This window comes from Strix aluco, chromosome 2 (genome assembly GCF_031877795.1).
Source record: "Strix aluco isolate bStrAlu1 chromosome 2, bStrAlu1.hap1, whole genome shotgun sequence".
Lineage (NCBI taxonomy): Eukaryota > Metazoa > Chordata > Aves > Strigiformes > Strigidae > Strix > Strix aluco.
The window spans coordinates 23,573,786-23,598,322 of NC_133932.1; the positions used below are offsets into that span (position 1 = coordinate 23,573,786).

At 37.0% G+C, this 24,537-nt stretch overlaps 1 protein-coding gene across 3 annotated transcripts in view; it reads left to right on the top strand.

Annotated features, from left to right (window-relative positions):
* Positions 1-24,537, top strand: part of GBE1 (1,4-alpha-glucan branching enzyme 1) — a 171,367-nt gene that overhangs the window by 138,714 nt on the left and 8,116 nt on the right. The window contains exons 13-16 of one of the 3 annotated variants that reach the window (XM_074813398.1): positions 1,488-1,672; positions 2,769-2,897; positions 20,224-20,343; positions 22,043-22,105. In XM_074813398.1, the coding sequence (XP_074669499.1) occupies positions 1,488-1,672; positions 2,769-2,897; positions 20,224-20,343; positions 22,043-22,105 (497 nt within the window). Of the gene's footprint in view, positions 1-1,487; positions 1,673-2,768; positions 2,898-20,223; positions 20,344-21,836; positions 22,008-22,042; positions 22,106-24,537 lie in introns of those variants that run through there. The other 2 variants (XM_074813414.1, XM_074813408.1) reach the window with 2 other exon arrangements.

Sequence of the window (24,537 nt, forward strand, 5' to 3'; positions counted from 1 at the left end):
TTTGTTCATATTACTTTCCATACATGTTTCCAGATAGACCACTTGTTGTCTCAGTTTTATGGTGAGTAGGTGTTATGTGTAATCTCAGAAATGTCTGTGATGAATGAACTCTCAAGGCTTTGAAATGTGCGTTTAACTTTCAAGGTACTTAACACATTTTAATCCTTTGTAAAATGAGTAGTCCAAAATGACTGAGAGTCTGCTAAGCAGCAGATTATAGTATGAGTTAGAACCAGTAAGTCCATTTGGATTTGACTCAAAATGTAATAACACCAGCATATAAAACAAGAAAACCTTGGATACGTGACTCATTCAAAATAAAGTCCCAAAAGAGGTGTTGCTGTGCATCTTTAGCTTTGACAGCTGAGATTTGTTTTGGAGATTCTACATAAGAGAAGCTAAGATTTCTCTTGATTAAATTACAACTTTTTTCTTTTTTTTAATGGAATGTGATCTAAGTCTGAATAAACCTATTCCTTGTCTTAAAGTGAAGACTATCCAGTTATGTGGGCTAGGTAATCAGGATGAGACTGTCAAACTTGTGAAGCATTGCTGCTACAGAAAACCAAATTGAAATACAATGGCATTTACACACGCACAAAGGGACCGTTCAGGTGGGCGCACAGAGGAACCCAGTCCTCAAACATGCTTTATCCCAGTCTGAAATATGTCTCTGGTGCTCGTGACAGAGTGTTATGTTTGGAAAAGGAGCTCCCCTTGCAAGGCTGCTGAATTGATGCATACTGTTACATCCCCAAGTTGTCATACCCCTCAAGTCATTTGTTTTCAGTAGCAAATACTGAATGCATCATCATTAAGCATTGTGCTTTATTCTCCATAATCCAGCCTGCTACTTAAACTAGGATGTCTTCTGAATTTTTCTAGGAGGTGAGGAACCAAGATTCAAGTCATCCTTTTTTAATAGTTTATTTTATACAACAGTATTTATAGTGAGGATAAAAAGTCAAAGAAAGTGGTCAGTGTGCATCCAACTGGTCTTCTGGTTGTTTGAAGTTTAATGGATAAAACAGAAGATTTCTGCTCTGTGGTTATGTGAATGGTAGCACTGATTTCTCTTAAGTGCTCTAAAACAATGGATTTCTACTATCAAAGTGGTATTTTTAGGTTTCATAGTGACTCTAAAATTTGTATCCTGGTTGACTGAATTTCAGTTGCCCTTATTAAAGGATGGGAATGATAAATTTCTAAACATGGTATGATAGCATAGAGATTATAATTCATTCACCACTTTATACTTGAGTCCATGGGATATTTTGCTCAGGTAGTTTTATTGGCCAAGCAAGCCTGTTAACATGCATGAAAGTTCTGAGACATTTTAATAATAAAATGACTAATTTATATATGGGAATTATTCTGTGTAATTTAAAACTTGTAGAAAGGAAGTATACTTTAATGAATTTTACTTCAGTGGTTGTAGTGTATTTTTAGTGCATGATTTCACAGATTCTTAATATTTTTAAATGCAGGTAATGAATTTGGACACCCAGAATGGCTTGACTTCCCCAGAAGAGGGAATAATGAGAGCTACCACTATGCCAGAAGACAGTTTAATCTTACTGAGGATCATCTTCTTCGCTATAGATTCCTAAATGCATTTGATAGAGATATGAATAAATGGGAGGAAAAATTTGGCTGGCTTGCATCTCCCCCGGTAAGCTGTACATACTAAATGATAAGTTTTTAGTCACCAGTTGGGTACATGTTCAGAATAACAACAATACCAAATTTGCATGCAGAAATTTTAAACAGCACTTTATTATGCACTGCGTAATGCCTCACCATATATTTCAAGTTGTCAAACATGTCACTGAAATATCTTCCATAGATAATAGAAATCTGAAGCAGTCTGCTTTTAGCTTCATAGCAAGCTCTTTTCCTATTATTTTTGGTATTTTTATTTAGTAACTGCAGATTGGGTAAAGCAGACTATAAAATTGTCTGTAATCCAATCCAAGGATTGCTTTGGGAAGGTGTAAATTGTTCTGACAATTTACTTTATATAAGTAATTACTCTGTTACTGAGAAAACACTTTCAATAGAGTATAGTGTAAGTTATAGTCTCCTGGTCTTCAACCTGTCACTTTTTTATTTGCCTTTTTTACCCAACTATGGCACTGCACTTTTTATCAAATCAACTAAATTATTATAATTTCTCAGTGTTTAATTATTTCATACTAGTCATAATCCACTTTGAAGAATTTTTTTAACGGATGTCTAGTTATTTATTAATGGCTTTAGCAAATAGAACAAAGGTGGTATGTGCAGCAGTTTAATATAGTTTATCAAACCTATTTCTCACACAGATTTTAAAAAACAAATGAAAAACATATACAGTGCTTAATTTTCTAAATTACTAACAGTAGATATGATGCAGATCCCCATAACAAGTGGAATGAAGATTAGATTTGATTTGATAAAAGGAATCCATCTTTTGCTAAAGGAAATTGTGATAAAAAGAGGATGTTATCAATCTCTGAGCAAGAATTTTTTGAGTGATCTATACCTAACATGCTTCTACCTCTTTAATTTTTACATTGCCTTATAAAAAGTAAGCTACCGTTTAGTAATCAAAAAAAATGTTATGACATTACATATGTAAACAATGTCAGTTGTCCTTATGTATGTTGCTTGGATCTTTGACTGTTTTACTTGAAATGAGGTAGAGCAGCAGTAGGATTTTTTCTTGTTAATTCAGTTAGAAATTAAATATTTTATAGTATTGAATTTTTATCTTTTTTCTTTCCTAGGCCTATGTGAGTGAAAAGCATGAATCCAATAAGGTCATAGCATTTGAGAGAGCAGGTCTCATTTTCATTTTCAACTTCCATCCGTATCAAAGTTACGTGGACTACAGAGTGGGTATTGAAACTCCAGGAAAATATCCTTTTCTTTACTGTTTTGCTTGTACAGGAAAGCTTTAGAAGTTGAAAACTGTTTCTATTTTCTAATATGAATGCAAACTGTAGTTAAAAGGTAAGAAACCACTTATTTGTCATCAGTATAAGCTTGCTTTAATTCTTAGTGCACAGCAAAAAAATAATTTAGAAATTTGCTTTCTTCATAAGAGATCGTTTAGTAGGTGTCCTGGTTTCATCCAGGTTTCATCCCGTGCCTTGGGCTGAGAGGGAGCACAGCTGGAGGCCGGGCCCGGATGGGTCATTGGAGTATTCCATATCATGTGACGTCATGCTCAGTATGTAACGGAGGCGGGTGCTCTCTCATTTCCGCTTCCAGTCACCGTGGCGGGATCTTTGGTGTGGACGGGATCACTGCTGGGGGTGGGCTGCGTACCGCTTGCCAGGTGATAAGCAACCACATTGTGTATTACCCATTTGGACTTACTATTGTTACTGTTGTTTTGTTACTATCGCTAAACTGTTGTTTTTTAATTCAACCTAAGAATTCTCCCTTTTTTTTGCCCCTCCCCTATTTTACCGGGGCGGGGGGGGAAGTGAGCAACTGTCTGTGTGGTGATTGGCTACTGACCAAGTTCAAACCACGAGAGTAGGAACCAAAAGTAAAAATCACAATTTAAAGACTACATGTTAAAGTTTCCTTGTGATACCTTAGTTTTTGGAATTATGTTGAGGCATGAAAAAGCAAGTAACTCCTCCTTCTTAAATAAACTACAGACACTAAGTAACCACAGTAAGATGATGCTGTGCACACAGTCACACAGGAAAACGCATTAGCTTAAACCTTCATCAGGAAGGTTGTACAATTTCTGTTTTATAACTGGGTGGACTGAGAATGTGCTCTTAGCTCAGCTGAGCAGTAAATGATTACTGTTGAGTAATTGGCTGGTTTTGCATTAGTGTCCAAATTTTAGGCATTGAGGCAGATTCAGAAAATTAATGCTAACTTGCTGAAGGAATTTAATTTGCCCAAATTCATGTTGTTTCAAGTCCTTTGACAAGCACAGTCTAGTGAATCTTGCTGTCAGTTTAAACCACTGCAGTTCCAATTTTGGCCTACTCTCTTTTTATTTATCAATAATTTCAGGAAGCTACTGCCATAATTTCAGTTGGTTTAGTTCAGTGTGTAACTCCTGCGCACTGCTGAATTGACCTATAGGGTCTCAGGAACTTAGCAGGATTCTGATTTAGAAACATCAAGTCAAACCCACCTTCAGTGCTGCTTTCTGCTACCTCTGTGCTGCTACTGGAACTCCTGGCAAAGGTAGAAGAAGGTAGTAAATTGGAGTAGTAAAATCTTAATCTGGTGTTGTGAGATATACCAGTACTTGACTGTGTTCACCCAAAATGCAAATTCTGCTGCATTTCATCTGTCTTGTATGAAATTCTTCGACTTCTGGAGATGGAAGAGGTGTAAGTTCAGTGTTAAGGACTACAACACATAACAGAATTAGCATGACTTTTTTTCTCTGATACTTATGCTGATACATTTAAATCCAATCTGCACTTTGTTGTTCAATTTTTGCCTTTCTTTTTCAAAGATGCTAGAGGTTCATTGATCAGAAATGCTTAAGAAATACTTTTTTAAGATCTCACTCTTAACTTTTGTATCACTTATTTTCTTTCTTTTCCATACCGCATCTTCATCAGGCCTGTATTTAATTACAATTATAGATGAGGCTGTTATCCTAACTTCATTTTCTGGTTTGTGCTAAATTAATCAAATATCTAGGCATTGTTCTTCTGGGTGTGTAAATGCCCTGCACACATTGTTACAAAAATTCTACTCCTTCGCACTTACAGCTGAGATTAAGCTGTGCTCAGGCTCCTGAAACTGTTCGGGCTTTCTTTATGGAAATATTTTTATGGCCATTTCGTTGACTAAATATTTAATATAAGCAGCCTTTTGGTTTTTATCAGTGTTCTAAACTTTTCAGTCGTTTCAGACACATTTCATGTATCTGTTTTACACCACTAGACTCTTCTTTCTCCTTATAAATTAGACATTTACTGTTTGTATTGAATCCTGAACACGTTGCTCCTGTTTCAGCTGAGGCTGCTCTGTATTAGCTGTTCTGAAACAAATTGTGAAATCTGCTTTTCACTGGTTTTAATTTGCAAACCAAGGCCCAGTTGGGTTTCAGTAAGTTGATCTGTTGCTAATTCACTCTGGGCATCGAAACAGCTTTCTACTGTATCTTGGCCAGAAACAGTCATTGCTAATTGATTTTTTTTCTTTTTTTTTTTTTTTTAATGTAAGCAAAAATGTTTGCTATTCACTTAGTAATAGATGATCAGGGACTTCTTGCATCCTTTATTTTGGTTCACTGAAAAACATACTGAAACTTAACAACAGCTCAAGTGTGTTCAAAACAAGTATGATATAAGCAAGGCATACAATATATTGTATTTTTTAATGTTAGTGTCAGTACACAGTCTTGTGCAGTAGAATTTTATTTACATCATACATTATAGATAGTTTAAATTTAAAAAGTCTTTGTTAAAGCATAAAGATCCAAATTAGCTTTTCATTCACTAACCTGAAGTTTTTATTGCTAATGGAACTGACAGTTACCAACAGCGTATTTGCTTTTGTTAAGGTGCTTTGTCTGACTAACCCCTCCCGCCCCAAGCAAACAGCAGATGTTGTGGTTCTCTGTCTTCAGTGTGTGACACGCTGCCTTTGGTGGGAGTGGAGGGCTCCAAATACTGCTGCTGCTTTTCTCTGTGAAACATAGTGCACCTTCACCTCTGCAGAGAGCCTTGTTCATTTGATTAAGGAAGTGTCTGTCCCCTTTTACGGTTTGCAACTCTGAGCAGAAGTAGTTATCTTAGTTTAGTGTTCTCACTTGGGAATCACAAATGTAGAATCTTCCATAAATCACATTTTCAACAACCTTCCCCTATTCATTTTATTCTGTACAGGGCAGTTCAATGCATGTACTAGGGGAAATTCCTGAAAACTCTCTGGGAGGGAACTGTTGCCAACTGGCTCTCAGCCTGATTTAACCTTGGATTTTTAAGTCTGAAGGTAGGAACCATCTCTTCCTTCCAGTGTCTCGGGTTCTGAAGATGCAAGCTGTTCTGAATAACACAAGTACTTAGGCAGACATATCAGAAGAGATTGTGCAAGTTCTTGTTCACAGAGCTGGCCTGAAACCATCTTCAAGTTTGAAAAGCTACAGTGTTTTGCATGGTTGCCTCTCAAGGTGAACACAGCAGTGCTTCCCATGCCAGGAGAATAAAAACCTCCTGTTAGTTGAAAAACAAAAAATCTTATAAAGACACTTTGCTAGAATTGGGCATGTTTGTTTGAACAAATAATTTAGTTGCCCCAAATTTGTAGCTTTAGCTTATAAAAGCAGATTGAATCTATCTTCATCAGACTTTACTGAAACAAAATTTAGGAAGTTGAAGTGGTTTCTGTTGATTGTTGAAATAAAAAAGCATAATATTTCTTCTTAAACTGTTGTGCATCAAGAGGAGAAAATAACAGTGAAAAGGAAAAAGCAAGTTTAACTTAGGTCAAAACCTTTTGCTTTGGCTCATAAACCTCTTTTTGCTTTTTTCTTTGGCCTTTGAAATAAAACTCTCATTTTTGTTAATTAAGATCTCTTTTTATCTGGGAAGCTTATTTATAATCTATATTTAAAAGGTCACTGTGTACTCATCCAAGGTCATCACATGGGATGAAGCATTGGGACTTCTTTTCTAATGGAAGTGCATCAAATAAGAAAACATATGCTGATGCTACACCATAAAAATCTCACTTCTGTTTAGTACCTGTTGCTAGCAAAGTCCTTGGACAATAAGTTGGCCATAAACATCTTGAACATACCTAAAGTTTTCATTTCTATTACATTTAGGAGAACACTAAGTACTGTATCTACCAGTTGCGTTCTTAGTATCTTTTCATTGATAATGAATACAGAAGCTCTCCATTATCCCATTCCTCTTTGTAAAAGTTTGCTTCTAACCCAAGGAAAACCCTAGAGTTGTGGAACCTACCATCAAGTGTCTCTTAGAACTGCTGAAATCTTGGTTGGTATGCAATGCATTTACGTGCTCGTCATCATAATCGCTTATTTTCTGGAAACTTCATCTTAAACTAGACATACCTAGTACTTCACAGATTCACAGAATTGTCTAGGTTGGAAAAGACCTGGAAGATCGTGCAGTCCAACCATTAACCTAACATTAACAGTTCCCAACTACACCATATCCCTAAGCACTATGTCGACTCTACTTTTAAACACCTCCAGGGATGGGGACTCCACCACCTCCCTGGGCAGCCCATTCCAACACCTAACAACCTGTTCTGTAAAGAAATACTTCCTAATATCTAGTCTAAACCTTCCCTGGCACAACTTGAGGCCATTCCCTCTTGTCTTATCACTCATTACTTGGTTAAACAGACTCATCCCCAGCTCTCTGCAACCTCCTTTCAGGTAGCTGTAGAGGGCAATGAGGTCTCCCCTCAGCCTCCTCTTCTCCAGACTAAACAACCCCAGTTCCCTCAGCCGCTCCTCGTACGACATGTGCTCCAGACCCTTCACCAGCTTCGTTGCCCTTCTCTGGACACGCTCGAGTAATTCAATGTCCTTTTTGTAGTGAGGGGCCCAAAACTGAACACAGTCATCGAGGTGTGGCCTCACCAGTGCCGAGTACAGGGGTAAGATCCCTTCCCTGTCCCTGCTGGCCACGCTGTTTCTGATGCAAGCCAGGATGCCATTGGCCTTCTTGGCCACCTGGGCACACTGTTGGCTCATGTTCAGCTGGCTGTCAATCAACACCCCCAGGTCCCTCTCTGACTGGCAGCTCTCCAGCCACTCCTCCCCAAGCCTGTAGCGCTGCTGGGGGTTGTTGTGGCCCAAGTGCAGCACCTGGCATTTGGCCTTATTGAAACTCCTACAGTTGGCCTTAGCCCATTGCTCCAGCCTGTCCAGGTCTCTCTGCAGAGCCTCCCTACCCTCGAGCAGATCAGCACTCCCACCCAACTTGGTGTCATCTGCAAACTTACTGAGGGTGCACTCGATCCCCTTGTCTAGATCATCAATAAAGATGTTAAACAGGAGTATACCCAAAACCGAGCCCTGGGGGACACCACTCGTGACCGGCCGCCAACCGGATTTAACTCCATTCACCACAACTCTCTGGGCCTGGCCATCCAGCCAGTTTTTTACCCAGCAAAGCGTGCAATCATCCAAGCCTCGAGCAGCCAGTTTTGCCAGGAGAATGCTGTGGGAAAGCGTGTCAGAGGCCTTACTGAAGTCAAGGTAAACAACATCCACAGCCTTTCCCTCATCCAATAAGCAGGTCGCCCTGTCGTAGAAGGAGATCAGGTTTGTCAAGCAGGACCTGCCTTTCATAAACCCATGCTGACTAGGCCTGATCCCCTGGTTGTCCATTATATGACTTTTAATGGCACTCGAGATGACCTGCTCCATCACCGTCCCTGGCACTGAGGTCAGACTGACAGGTCTATAGTTTCCTGGATCCTCCTTTCTGCCTCTTTTGTAGATGGGTGTCAGGTTTGCTACCCTCCAGTCCAATGGGACCTCCCCAGTTAGCCATGACTTCAGGTAAATCATGGAAAGCGGCTTGGCGAACACATCTGCCAACTCTTTCAGCACCCTTGGGTGTAACCCATCCGGTCCCACAGACTTGTGTGCATCCAAGTGGTGTAGCAGGTCTCTGACCACCTTCTCTTCAACTGTGCTGACCTCAACCTGCTTCTCCTCCCCATCTCCCAGCTCATGAGGCTGGGTGTCCAGTTCCACTGCTAAAGACTGAGGCAAAGTAGGCATTGAGCACCTCAGCCTTTTCCTCATCCTTAGTTACCATGTTTCCCTCTGCATCCAGTAAAGGCGGGAGATTTTCCCTAGTCCTCCTTTTGCTGTTAACGAATTTATAGAAATATTTTTCGTTATCCTTAACAGCTGTAGCCAAGTTGAACTCTAGCTGTGCTTTGGCTCTCCTAATGTTCTCCCTGCATAACTTCACTACATCTTTATAGTCTTCAAGAGAGACCTGGCCCCTCTTCCAAAGGCAATAGATTCTCCTTTTGTTCTTGAGATCCAGCCAAAGGTCCCTGTTTACCCAGGCCAGTCTCCTTCCCCGCCTGCTTGTTTTTTGGCACACGGGAACAGCCTGCTCCTGTGCCTTTAAGACTTCTCTCTTGAAGTATGTCCAGCCTTCCTGGGCTCCCATATCCTTCAAGGCAGCCTCCCAAGGGATTTTGTTAATCAGTCCTTTGAACAGGTCAAAGTTTGCCCTCCGGAAGTCTAAGATGGCAGTTTTACTAACCCCTCTCTTTGTTTCTCCAAGGATTGAAAACTCAATCATCTCATGATCACTGCACCCTAGACGGCCGCCAACCTTTACTTCCCCCACAAGCTCTTCCCTGTTCACAAGAAGCAGGTCCAGGAGGGCACCTTCCCTGGTCGGCAGTTACATTAGCATTAGTGCAGAGAAGATGCAGATCGTCACTGAAACACTTAACTGAAACCGAGTTTAAAAGCAGAGTAATGTTACAGCAGTTCCTTAGGCATCCTCCGTTTACTGAGTAGTGGTAATGAACTGTATGCATGGTCTTAAGTGACAGCACGTTTGAGGTATTGCAGCATGTGGTGAAAGAGAGTAACTAAAATTGCCTCACTTCTCACAGGTGAGGAGTCCATGTGTAGTATTTGTGATTCTGTTTGTAGCAGCACACCCTAAAAATTCTCTATTCCATTCGTATCTTCTCTGGTTGCAAGATCAAAACACAGAAGTTAGTATGTGGGCGACAGAGATGTTCAGATTTGGATCTACTTTTTTCTGTAGCGTTGGTAACTGTGTAAGCTACTAGCAGTAAACAGGCACTAACTTAATACTATTTCTTGTATTCTTTCTAAGACTGGTAAAAGTGAGACAGTGCTAAAGAGGATAGCATGATTTTCGAAGCATAAAGGAAATTGAGGCTTGTTCTGGTACTTCCATTCAAGAATGATTTGGCTTTATTTTTAGAACAGAAAGTTAAGGGTATCAAGTATTTTATCAACCACATAAGTCCATAAGAAGTCCACTTTATACTTCACCTAACCAGTAGAGATGCAAATTATGTGCATTCATTTCTCTTAGATGCGCTAAGTCTTTCTTGGCTCAGATTTCTAAGCTATTAATCAAGAATAGCTGACTTGAACAGTACGTTGCATTAGGCAAACAAAAAAATCACAAGGTTTTCTTATTGCAGCTCAGTCTTCTAGAGTAGTCAAACATTTATAGTATAGAAACAATTAAGAACTGTTTATAGTATCAGTTTTTAAATGAAACATATCCCAAAATTAATAACTGCTGTTGCCCTCCTATTCTTCTTGCTTTCAGTGTTTTTTCTTCTTCCCTGCCAACATCCATCAGGCTGAGTTTTAGTATCTCTTTTCTTTAAATACGTTGGGGTGTTTTAATGTTGACTAGCTTGCTTTCTAACTTTTGTCTTGCAATTAGAGCCATGAATTTTACGATCCCTTTGGAACTTAAACATGAAGCAGAGTACTTAAAAACAAGAGTTTGTTGTTACTCTGGGTTCTTTTTAAGAAATTGGTGGATTTTAATTGATACTCTGAGGCAGTTACTGAATACGCCTGAAGAGCAAATTGTTATAATACATTGATTAAATTCCTTTTAATAAGAAGTTTATCTGAATGATATTGGGACTTTGAGAAATGTGATGAGCCTTTCACTACCTATGTTTAAGTTTTAGTGGATTAAATTAGTCAAATTAGTGCATGTAGCACTTGTCATTAAATTGTGGATGGCTTTGACGTATCAGTATATTGTAGTAATATGTATCACTAAGTTCTTGTCATATATAGCTTCTCAGGTATGTTAAAAGTTACAGAGCCTCCTGCCTCTCTGGCCTACATTTTCATAGGCAGCCCTCTGTTCTGATCTCATTGAAAATGTCATTCTTCTTTCAGCTGTTCTTTATTTGTGGGCTGTTGGAGTAGCAAACCTTATTGTACTTTTATAAGAGAAATGGTAGTCAATATGCATTACAGTCTTCCTCGTCCCACTTGGTTTCAAAAGTGTTCTTCTGAACAGTCAGCCAGTCAATAGCTATATGAAGAGTCACAGCCAGCTTGGAGTCAGTTTTTCATTCTGTTTTATACTACAGTCTTCTCTTGACTTATTTTCCTTGACATTGCATTGCTCCGTTCTGCATCTTGTTCTCCTAAGATGATGTACCCTAGTGTGAGGTATTCAAGGACTGAGACCTTAATTTTATATGCGAGCATGGAAGTCCATAAATGTTGTTGAGCAATACAAATCACTACTAGCTTGTCTCTGTTTGTATCTTGACATTTCATGTTGTTACATACTGCTGAAGTGCAAGCAGGAAAAAAAATGTCGTGGGGAAAAATGGTTACTTTGTTAGAAATACTTGTATTTTTACATAGCATAACATATCAAAGCATTGCAATGCGAGGGTGAATGAGTACCGGAGTTGTACAACTATTGCTGGCATGTATTTAGGGTGCACAGACATTTGAAGTTAGAGTTGTCCATAAGCACACAGCTAGATGAGACCTGAGGTATCACAAATATTTGCATCAAAATGCTGCAAAAATATTCTTTTTTAAAAAAGCACTAATTCAGCTTCTCTGACATTTGCAACCTGCACGTAGAGCTTCTAATGAGCAAATAAGGTCACTTGAATGAGTCACTGGTGTGCGATTGCTGAAGGCAAAGACGCTGCTTTGCAGGCTGCTTTGAAGTGCAGTTATGTAACTGTCCCCGCCTGTTGGGGAGGAGGTGGGGGGAGGTATCCAGCACATGGAGACAAAGGGCTTAATTTAGGATCAACCAAATGCCAAATTCTATGAATGTAGTTGATATGCTAAGGTTAATAGGTGTGAATAAGAAATATAGCATACTAATCTGGGAATGCATCTTCGATCTGCATAGGAAAAGAGACAGGTTTCCAGCAGTATGAGTCTGTGTAACTATTAGAGCAGCATATGCTGTTGCCCAATTTCTGTTTCATTACGTGAAGGAAAAAGGAAAACATTTCTATGCTCATGCTGGAATTTTACTTCATAAATTATGCTCTTTCAGAAGCCTTTTCATGAGAAACAGGCAACTTGAGCTAACAAATTATTTCTGCCTAATTTGCTTCGGTTTTGAGATAGATGAATAATCAACATCTAGGTCAGCTGTCTCTAGTTTTCTGATTGAAGATAAAATTTTGAATGTTAACAGGGACACCATTCATAAGTTTACATTTTTATTTTTTTTTTTAATATTGATGAGACCTTTCTGTGGGGTAGTGGTTGATTCCAAGGCCTGTCTGCAGTAAAAATTCAACACGGAAACCTTCTTTCCTCTATTCAAAAGGAACATGACTGAAAGGAAGAAGGATCAGGAAAGAGCCTTAAAGATTTCAGAAATAACTCCTTTCCCTTCCATAACATCCCATGCTGATTTTTGTTAAACAATTTTTCTGAAATGCTGGAAGTCTCATTAAAATTAAGCTGTATGTATATATCCCTCTCTTTTTGTTTTTTAACAAGGCTTGTTATCTTGGCATAAAAGTAAATCAGCATTTTACGTTCATGATTACCAACCGATATGGATTTGCATATCTCTAAATTTACATTTGGTTTAAGCAAAAAGCATCTGTATTTGGTTGAAGCAAAAACGTACAGTACCCAACTTCCTCCTCAGTACTGTGCTATGAGCTGAGTGCTAAATGGCTTCAACTGTTTTCTAAATATCTTGAGCTGAAGTTCATTAGGCCAAGGTGTTTAAGAAAATTCATCCAGATATGCTTTTTCTCAATTGTAGGTCAACATTGCAGTCTTCTCCAAAATTAGGAGTGTGTGGAGAGCAGCAACCAGAGGTACCCTTCATCTTGAAATTAATTATGCTAGTTTTTTCAGTGAAATTCAAGAAAAATTAAAAACAAAAGGGCCTAACCGCTTCAGGCTCTTTACGGTCCTCCTTGCAGCTGTGCTTTCCTTCATCTTCCTTGTTCTTATGGTGCATTTAATGACTGAGGCTTCTTTCTAGCATATGAAGTGAATGAAAAGTTCATTAATTAGCCATATTGATCTGTGGCTATATTTCTTGTTCTGTGTGCATATTAATAATTCATAAATTATGCTTGTGCCCACAGTTTGTTTTTTACAAAATTGATTTCTTTGAGAAATTGCTGGTCTTTGATATCCTTTCCCTTTCTTTCGATCCATCTTGAGAATAACAATTGTCAGTCATACAGCTGTTGGTGTGCCTGGCTTTTCTTTTTCTTGTTTTGTTTCTTGTCTTCACTTGTTGCCAGGATCTATTCTTTTATTTTACAGGTTGTATTTTGTTAATAAAAATTGCTGCCAGGACAGCTTACCTGTTCTTGCTTTCTGTAGGGTGAATATATTTCTTTGGCCCTGGCTCATTACTGTTGCCTTTGACTTCTCAAACCAGCTAATGTCTTTGTACATGAAAGTTGTACGACATCTTCATTACCATCCTGGTGACTTCTCCGTCTGGACACTTTTGAAAAACAGGCAATGAATAGCATTATCTAGCAAGTATCTTTTGCTGTTGCAAAAATGTAGATTATGGTGTGGGTAAATCCAATCTAAAATCTGAATTGGATCCAGTGAGGATGGGGATTATTGCAATCTTGGTACTTCTTTCCTAGCTACAGGTCTAATAGCAAAGATCTTGCCTTTCCTAAGAGAAAGTTGTCCACAGTGCTGATGTCAAGCAAGTGTTGGAACAGGTTGTCCAGAGAGGTTGTGCAGGCTCCATCCTTGGATGTTCTCAAGAGCTTACTGGATAAAGCCCTGAGCAATCTGGTCTGACCCTGCAGCTGACTTCAGAGCTTCCTTCCAGCCTGAGTCATTGTTGCTCCCATCCCTATGATCCCGTCCTATGACTTGTGATCCTTGACTTTTATCCTTCAGACTTGCTTATGATACTGCCCTACCCTTCTGTGGGTAAACTCCTGTGGTAAGTGAAGGTCACCTTTCTTGCCTAGGTGAGCATTCTGTCTTATTAACTTGCAATTTTTTAGCAGCGGCTTTCTTAAATAGCAGTTTTTCACAGCTTTTTGTGTTATTTCTATCAGAAAAGTTCTTAAAGATGAGTAAATGTTAAACAAAACCCAAACCAACAGCACCCCCCACCTCCCCAAAAAAAACACCTCCACACCCACAAAAAACTGGCTCTGAACCATGAACCAAAGCATGGTAAGGATTGATGAGGAGAATTACTCCAAAAATGCACTCCCAAGGCCATCTTAAACATTAAGGTAGACACAGCTTCTGATTCCCCTAGTCTCTCACACTGAACACGAGAATCCAGTGAATGCATGGAGCAGAGGTAAGTTCAGTATGTGCTTTCTTTCTGGCTGGCAGCTGTACCACTAAAGGTAAGCATCAGTTCCATGACCCTGACTCTCCACTCCCAGTTCCATGTTTATGTCTAAGCATACAAGAGGTAAGTCACTTATGGTCAACAAAATGGCACTTTTAAAGCATTGTACTTGACTTTTTCATACCTTGTATCTCTAATTCTGTGTGGAGACAGTTTCAGTTTTGAAGAAAGATGGTGAAATAACTCATTCTATGAGAATGGAATTAATTTGATTTTGTTTTTTTCTTAGAATAACCCTGGGTTGCATCTTCAGGGTGAACAGAGCCCTACCTAGGAAATATACTAAGTTCTCAAAGAGAAACCAGGGAGGATTTCTCTTCTGTCTCCTGAGATAGGTCCACCTAGAGAAAATTAGCAGATATCTTATATATCTTAATCTGAGGTTGTACCCCAAAAAAAGGAAAAATGTGCCAAAATAAAGAAAAAATGTAATTTCAGATAATATGTATTCTGCTGGTGTACTTAAGGACACTTGTACTTCTGATGGTGAGTGATAACTATGAAAGCTTCAATTAAAATGTGAAACCTACATCTGTGAACTTGATATTTTGCTTCGTGTAGTTCCAATTTTGAATTGCTGAATTACTGAAAAAAACAGAAGCTACTTTTGTGTTTGATTTTTCTAAATATTAGTAGTACAAGGAAATCTTGGTGTGTTAATGATAGGTTTCTAATCCACACTTCATAAGGGTTAGTCCTTAGTAATTTGTAGTCTTGTACACTGCTGACTTAGAGTGACTTTTTTTAAGGAGCAACGTTGGAAAGACTTGTATATTCGGCTCTTAAATGCTGGTGCGAGTTATTCTACATTGCTTTGCCAGTTTATTCAACCTGACCTCTTGAGAATCCATTTATTACAATATTGGAGATCATTTGATGTAGACTGCTTGTCTGCTAGTTGCTAAAACAAAACTAAGGAGAAATGCTGGTACAATATTTGAAAGCTGGCCTTTGATTTTCATCCAAGATGAGCAAAAATATTTTCCAAGAGTTTGAGGGCTGGATTTGTCAAAATGCATCCAACACATAAAAGACTTTATTTAGAAGTTTTTTATCTTATGCCATCACTGTACATGTAGCTAATAAACTAACCATGCTAAGAAGCCATTTAACACACTCAGATGGAGTCAGCCTTGGTTTGGCCACTACAGTGGCCAATACTTTAACATTAAAATTACAGTGACTGGTTGCTCCAGCATTTTATTTGCAAGTTCTACTGTCACCACTACTTCTTAATGTTTTTGCAAGAGGTAAAATCTGAAAATGTGCTGCTTTCACCATTGTATATATATTTTTAACTTCTAGAAGGTATATAGAACATCTAGGCAGACATGTTGATTTATAAACTTCTTAGTCCAAATTTAAATTTGGAATTTTTTTCTGCATTTGGGGGTTTATTTCTTAAGTCTTCATTGAAAGGTGCTTGAACTGTTTTAATTCAGTGTCTTGTTTCAATAATAAATTATCAGCACTTTCATACTATAAGGCACTGTTAATGATTGAAGGGGAAAAAAAAAAATTCTTTTAGTCTACTATTTTAAAACTTGTGTTTGAAAGAAGAAAGCCTTCCTGTAATGTCTGTTTCTGAATTAGAGTGCCTGGTTAAAATTGATATAGAAACACTTTAACTTTTTCCCTAAGAGATTTTATTTCATTTCTCCATTGTTAAAAAGCTCTCTTTTTCTATAATGCATAGTATAAGATCTCATGTGGAGAGTACAAACTGGCTGTTGTTACAGGAATACTGGAGCCTCTTTTTCTTCAAAAATCCATAACAATGAATTTTGGGCTGGAGTGGAGAGAGATTTTTTTTTTTTTTTTTTTTCTGTATTCTTACATGGTGTGTCAGGTGCCCTAGTTAAATATCTCTTGCTTTTTGTACAGCTTTTACTAACGTATTTTGAACAATAAACGTATGAAACTATCTGAGATACAGGCTTCTTAAGAAGAGATAGTCTTGTATGCTGTGTGCAACTATGACAGCATATATACTGTAGCTACTTCTGTAAAGGATTTCCCTTAGGAAATACTGAAAAAGGCTTTATGGGAAAGTTGTTTGGTTTATACAAACAAACAAAACACTCACAAAGCTTTCTTTGCACACCCTAAACAAAGCATCCAAGGTTGCCTTTAGCCATTACTTTTAATCCATGTAGATGTAATGAGAACAAGAAAATTTAATCTTGTCATGTGGTTATAATTTCCAGCTGGATTAGGCATGGGACCATGCCAGTGTTACTGTCATGCCACTATAATGGGTTCAGGACAGCCAACTGATCCCAATGCTGTTTAAAGGATCAAAAGCTCTTCAAAAGCCTTCCCATGTCTTCTGTTGTCCATACACTTCTTTCTAGTTTAAATTCACTTTCTGAAAGTTTCTATATACAGACAGAAATTAAGTGTTTCAGCACAACTTTTGATCCTTTTTGGTCTGTACTTTTATCTTTGTCCCATCTATATTGCCAGAACCATATTCTTTTGCTTTTACCCAAGAAATGGTAGCAAGGGGTAAAAATGAAATCTTTATTAGGTATTCTTTTGTATATCGAGAAGTGCAGTGAGAAAATGGGAGCTGATATACATACGAGTTAAAAATAAAATAAATATTGACATACACACCCATGCTGTAGTTGCATGCCTGGAAAGCACCAGAGAACCAGAAGTATGAATGCTTAAACATTCCATCGTACAATAAAATCAAAACTATAGCAGTTCCTAATCCTAATTTTAAAACAGATTATGAAAGGGTGAAGATGAACCCATCAGGATCACCTACAGTCTTTTTGTATATGTTTGGTTACCCTTCCTACATGTTCAGTCTTGCTCAGTTGTGTCCAGACTTTCTGATTTGATGGGTAACCTGTCACATAGGTAATCTCTGTAGTAGGGCTGTCATATACAATACAGAGGACCCAATGTACTTCATATTATTTGAATGCGTTTGATTTGTGATAGATGTTTGTGAGTCAAACCAGACCATACAGAAAAAAGTAGTTTCTTTATAAATAGTCAGTAAGCCTTACATTGTTCTACAACTGGTCAGTTGAAATTCTCATCTGCTCTTCTGCAGAGCTTTTAATTATGCTGGGCCATCACCCCCACAAATAGCACTTGGATTCTTTTATCAATAGTAAGGGTTGAGGAACAAAATACAAATTATCCTATTTTATGATTTGCATTTACTTAGTGGTGTTTTATGTGTCATTAATCATGCATAAGAATAAATTAAAAAATTGTGTTAAAATATGTATTTCAAAACATCATAAAAGCATAGTAATTCAGTAATTAATGTGGTAGATAATGACATCCTTTCCATTTCCAGCTCTATCTGTACAAGAGTTCATTGCTTTAGCTACTCTCCTCCACTGCAGTGGTTAGGAAATTTAATCAGAGCATCAAACTGAACAGAAATCAAGCTTTTTTTTTCAGAGTACAGGTTAATATTTCCAGCACTCTGTTGCTGAAACAAAAGAGATCCCACTGCAAAAGAAAATACTTCTATTATGTGCTTAATTAAAATGCACAACTGTTGTATAACGTTTTGGTGAAAGTAATCTTCAAAAACCTAGATGCTTGTAAAATTCTGAAATGTGAAAAGTGGCTTTTCTGTGAGGTTTAAATTGGAAGGCAAATGAGCATGTTTACCGAACTACTTATTTTTCCCTGAGAAATAACTTCCTTGTGAAAATCTTAAAATTCTTTTTGATCCCATTATTCAGGATCTGGTTAACAGTATTTATGCCAAATATGCTATGTTGCAAGGAATGGAGAGTCAGTGGTGATAACTTTGTGTGGCTAGAGAGCACTGCTAGACATAATTTATAATCTGGATTAAGGAAATGGGATAAATTGGTTTAAAATTAGTTTAGCTGTAACAATTGTATTTGTTGTAAAGAGTTTTAAAGGAATCATTAGAGATGTCAAGGGCTTTCAGCAACACCGATAAATTATTAAATTTAATATACAGTGTAGATCACAGAAGCAAAGACTGAAATGCTTGAGGGACACATTCCCCTGCCATGGTAATAAAATATACAGTGAAATAGTAGCAGCCATTGCTGATGCTGGGTTTGAAAGGGAACTGGAGAGAGCAACTAGAAGTTGTAGTTTGTATTTTTGTATGTTGTACATGAAAACAAATGATTGGTAATTTGAATGTATTTATAAAATAAAGGGGGGGGGAGGTGTGTATGTAGTGCACATATAAGGCATTAAGGACTAAATCTGGCAAAGTATAATTTATCTAACTTTTTTTTTAAAAAAAAAAAGGTAACAAACACAAAGATTTTGCCAGAGAATGTGGTGATCTGCTGTTTCTCCCTTTGGGCACCTGCCCTCTAGAAGTCAAAACTAACTTGGCGGTTCTGGTCCTTTCTCTAATTTAGCTGCAAATACTTGCGGGGAAGGGACTACTTAACATTACTGATTTGGTAGCTTGACAGCTACCAAATTTGATTGACAGGTTTGCTTTTTTCTGCATGTGCATCTATTTTTCTTTGCCTTCTGTCAGCAAAACCTGTGCAATCTTCTCAACTGAAATATCTGAGAGTAAATTTGCAGTTACTTTTACTTCAGGCTACTTTTACTGTTATGTCATGCTTCAGTCTTTCTTGTTGCTAGAGATTTAAATCTGTAAGACTGGCAGTTGGGAAATTTCCTAAACTCATCTGATAGAGAGTAGTGTAAAAAGATTTAAATAAAAACAGTTCTGTTAATATGAAAATCCCTGGATTTTTGAGCAGGCCCATTTTCAAAAGGTTGAGCAAACACAGAAGCCCAAGAGCAGTTTAAGAACCACTGATTTGAAAGAGTGTTGCCTCGCTCTTCCCTAATCCTGTTAAATACAAACTCTAGCAAATTAAGATTCTGCCATGGTTTAAAATTAAGGAAGCAGACTGTGGATTATAGAGCACTATTATTTCCCTCTCTGTTTTGGTAGTGGGGATTGAAAATTGAGGCTTTCTGTTGTAACTTCAGGAGGGAAAATGATGTTTTAATTATGTCCAAACAAGAAATTCAAAGGTAGTGAAGTAATCATAAAATTAAAACATTCTATTTCTTGTTGTCCCAAATAAGAAGAAATTGGCTTTTGAATATGCGTTAGCTCTTTATTTCCCCATTTAATTCCTTACATTTTCTGATTTTCTTCTTTCAACTTTATCTTTTATATTTTGCTAAATCTGTTTGAATCCTTTTAAGTATCTGTACAGGTATTCCAAGTCATTACACTTTGTTAAATAACTCACCACATTTTAACAACTGCAGTCAGAATGCTTGTCTCTTAAAAGGATTCTGTCTCTTCTATTAAATACAAGCCTTCTTTTGTTCCTCTGTGCTATAATAATTCAAACTCTTTTCTGAAAAACTCTCAGAGGAGTTGTGGGGTTTTCTTCTGTAAAATTACATGCTTTTCTCATTAACACTTGATCACATTCTGACAGACTGTAAAGTATCGCTAAACACCGATTGATTTTGATGGTCACAATTATGTAACTTCTTAAATGCAATTCAAATCCACTCATTTAGTTTAGTGCTACAGTTTTAGTCTAGCTCATCACAAAGTGCTGTGCATATCTACTGTAATGCTATAAATTTATCATTCATGGAAGATTCCAGAAGAGACTGGAAGGTACTTTCTTTACTAGGAGTCACTGTGCTAAGATGAAATTTTCAAGACAAAAATGTCATACAGCTTCTATATGTTCTTCATATTTTTCCACTCTTAATTTTTTCTTAGATTTTTTAATTATTATTATTTTTGCTTTATATTGAGTATATTAGAATGAATTATGTTGCAGCAGTTCTAAGTTTTTTGCTTTGATTTATTTCCCATTTAACAGTAATTTGGCATAGTTCCTTAATAGTCATTTTTAAGTATGAAATTCTTCTGGATTCTGATGCTGCAGAATATGGAGGGCATCAAAGGCTGGACCACAGTACAGAGTACTTCTCTGAAGAATATCCTCACAATTATCGACCTAATTCACTTATGGTAAGTAAGATTATTTTTTTCATTCTACTTTCATCTGAATTACTTCTAAAATTCTTTGGACAAATATGGAGTCTATTCTGGGAGTATTTGGGGGAAGGTTAATTTACTTTCTAAAATTAGCCTTTGGATGAGTACAGTAGAGAAGACAATGATTTGATTATGACTTATAATGTTAACTGATTTTTCTCTTTTCATACTGCATTTAAATTTGCATGCACTCTTACAGAGTCTGGCACACAACATTCCTTGCCAACATGCATGAAGACTTTCTAATGTGCTTTTGAATTGTCATTTTTAGTACCATTTGCTTTATTTTCATGTCTGAAAACCTCCCATCTTCATGCTTGCTTTGTGATTTAAAGCTCTGTAGAAACTGAATCTTGCGTTGCTTTCTTAAAATCATTTGCTTAACTCCACAAACATGAATTAGAGCAAATCATGTGTTTGCCAACTGGCTTTCTTCTCAGTTTACAGAAAAACTTTGCAAAACGGAACAGACCTTCTCTGTTCACATTAAGAATTTCAAGACTTTACAGTCCTAAAGTGATATGAATAATGGATAAAGACTTTCCCACAAATCATTTCAGATGAAGTGGGAGGCATATCCTTGCGTACAATTTCTGTTAGCTGAGATGGTGGCTAATAAAAATTCTACCTTAATTACTCTTGAAATCATAATCACTTACCACAATTAACAATTTTAAAATGTCTTTTTTCCCATTCTTTATGTATGTACTCACTTATGTATATGTGTGTATATGTTCACAAGCACAACAGAATAAGATTCAAAAAAGGCCATGAATTAAGGCAGACTTCACTGAAAAAGTTCTGAGAATGCTTATATTGCTGATTAGATTTTCATATCTAAAACATACACATGGGTGAGGAGGTGTGTATCTCTCTGCATAGGTATATTTATACAAATAAACACCTGTAAATAAGTTATGTTTGTAAACTTAACAGACTACAAAAATGGAGTATCTGCACTGATTTGTGTGGGCCACTCCTCTTCCATCACAGAATGGAGATATCAATTTCTAGTCTCTCATCTTAACATCTCTCATGAGATCTGAGCTCCTGAGAATTATTGTCACTTTTAATCTCTCTCCCTCTTTCTCTCACACTCACCCTATTTCATTGTACTCAGGGTATTGGCATTTCTCTTGTTTTAAAATAGTTTCATTACATGAAAGAATTCTTGTGCTTTCATCATGCTTGGCATAAAGGATCTTGGGAACACTTTCTTTTTTAAAATATCTGTATGTGACAGTAGTGTGGGTAAGTATCTATGCTTATTTGCACACAAAGAAACTAAGGCTCTAAGATGTCATTCCTGAAGGTTATGTAGCAAATTAATGCTTCCAGAATTCTTGCTTCGTGTGTCCAATTCAAATACCTTGCTTTGGTGATTGGAGAGTGTCTTAATTATCTACCACTAACTTAACTTATGCAAGCCAATTAACTGTAATTTGGAATGTGTATTTCACATTTAGACTCTTAGATGGTGAGTGCAAGTCATTCAAGACAGAAAAAAATGCGACAAAATGTGAAGATGCAATTTGCTAGAAGCATGTGGAAGATAAGGCATGTGACAAGCAAAGCAGCAAATGCACTTTTGCAGCATAAACTGTGGCATGGCAATGGGTCAGAAAGAAACCCAGCAGCGTGGGTCACGTTAACTTTCTTTTATGTCCTTCAGCAATCCAATTCACAGACCACCTTCAGCCAACACCCCAGAAGATGCCTCAGGCACCACATAGAGGTAAAATGCTAGTAAAAGGACACTAAGTAAAAGTAATTGGGGAAAAAGATCTGGAAAACCTGACTAAATTCAGCAAGATAGATCTCCAAGTAAGAAAGAACAGAAGTTACAGTAGATACCTCCAGCTGCTATTTTACAATAAAACAGCAATGTTTTGTTTTAAATAGCAATTTGCACCCCAGTTCTTGAGTAATCAGTCATCCTTGGGAGTTGTTTTAGTTTTAGTTGCAGTTTCTAAAATCAAAGTAGAAGTGTCCCCCTCAAATTTCTTTTCAAAAAACGTATGATGCCACCCCGATGAACTCAAAGGTTCTTTTCCTGCTGTTTAACAGTTATCTTACTCTCTTTACATAATGCGTGACACTTACATTTCTTGTTTCAAAAATTTTAGTTGCTTCTCCACAAACTTCAAATAAATATTTTTTTAATGACAGACGCACCTCCTTAAGGTGTGCAAGTAAGCATTGTCAGCAAAACATGCCCAGAGGACTGTGACAAAATTAAATCACATGCAATAATTCTGCTACTTGAGTCAAGCTTAAATAGCGCAGAAATGTGTTACAAAAATAGAAGATTAGATGTGACATGATTCATTCTAGAAGCATCACCTAATAAAAGAAATATTCAAAGTGACAGTGCAAAATGAGAAGAAGGGTGACACGAAATTCCTGGAGCAAAGAACCCTGGATGAAGAGGAAGCTTTGTAAGCACTGCTAGGCATTTCCTGTAAAATTTTGTTGATGAACAGATGATGATTCCAGTTTGTTGTTTGTGCTGTAAAGGGTCAGATTTCAAAATCATCAGACACACCTTGAAAACTCCGTAGAAAAATGCACAAAAAATGTCCTTTGTAATATGACTGATTTAAATAATTATTATAATCTAATTTTTCCGTTTCATTGCTTGCTCTGTTCTGGATTGTTAATAAATATATGAAATGTACATAACTTTCCACTTAATCAAACTTGCTAATAACAAACTGTTAACCACTTTGTCATTGTAAAAATAGACTCTTTTTACCACAGATTTATTTCTGTTAAGGTCTCCACTGTGGTATTCTCCCAATAGTCTTTTTTGAGGTATGTTTTGTAGAACTTGTGTGCTTTTTCAATGCTTCTATAAACTTTTAGTTTTGCTTACGTTTTATCATCTCTTTGCAAGATGAAATCTAAGTGCTGCACACACATTTCAACTCTTGTCTGATCCTAGTGCCCCTCTATGTATGAAGTAATTTGTTGATACCTTGATTGTTGTATTTGGATGTGAAACTTAGATTTGGAGGGGCAGGGAGAAAAAGAACCATTTTTAATAACACTCATCACTCTAAATTTTTCTCAGTCTTTTCTAAGGCATCCAACTTGACTGAATTTTACTGTAAAGTGGAACAAGGTATCAGTGTGTGTCCTATAACTTTAATATTTTTGTATCACACCAAAAGCTAGGATTTATATGAAAACAGTGGGGTTTATACTTTAATACTTCATGCACCAACAGAACTGAGTAATAAGCAGGCTAAATGGAATATTGCAGAGTATGTTGTGTTATTGGCAAAGTAGTATGCAGTTTATTGAGAAATGTAATTGTTTAACATATTTCAGCTTTTATAGATTTATTTTTTCTGTAGTTCTTTCCAATTACTTAAAAAATAGATAGGTGTCAAAGTATTCCTTTCCCCCTTCCCCAGTACTTTTTTCTGATTCTCTATTTTTGTCATCCACTGATATTATCTTTTCACATTAAATGAAACTGAAATTATATAGTTTATTTTAAGAATATCCTTGTTGCTAGGTTGGGTTTTTAACCTTGACCTTAATGTATACTATTGAGTGTTAAAGTGCAACTTCTGCTTCCTTGAGTCTGTTGACAAAATACTCACATAGACTGAAATGATCTAAAAGCTTTTAGTGACCTTAGCTTTGAAAATATTCATTTGAATAACTTCATGATAAGGATTTATGTATTGAATTTTAAGGGACTGATGTAGTCTTTAACTGTTTTCTCCCCTGACATGCACAGATATACAGAGTATATGAAAGAATGTTTGTAGTTAGAAAATTAACTGTTTTAACTGGGGGAATCAGCAAGACTTTAATACCAGCAAGGTCTTTTATTATTTTTCCTCTTGATGATTAAGACTTAATTTTCTTGTATTTATTGGTCATTTGACTTCTTAAAACCACAAGCGAGTGTAATGATTCAAGATTTATTCTGTTGGTCATTTTCTTTCATCCTATCTTATTTTTAGTCTACTTGCTTGTGCTTGCTAGGCACTTTTGTTGTCTTTTTAAAGTACTCTTTCTTAACCTGAAAAAAAGAGTGCAGAAGATAATAGAGAAATTTTGGGATAAAGCCTGTGCAGTATATGGACTTTTTTTGCATAAACGAAGCAAGAGTGCTTGTTCATGCTGTACAGCTGTAAATTGAAGAACAAT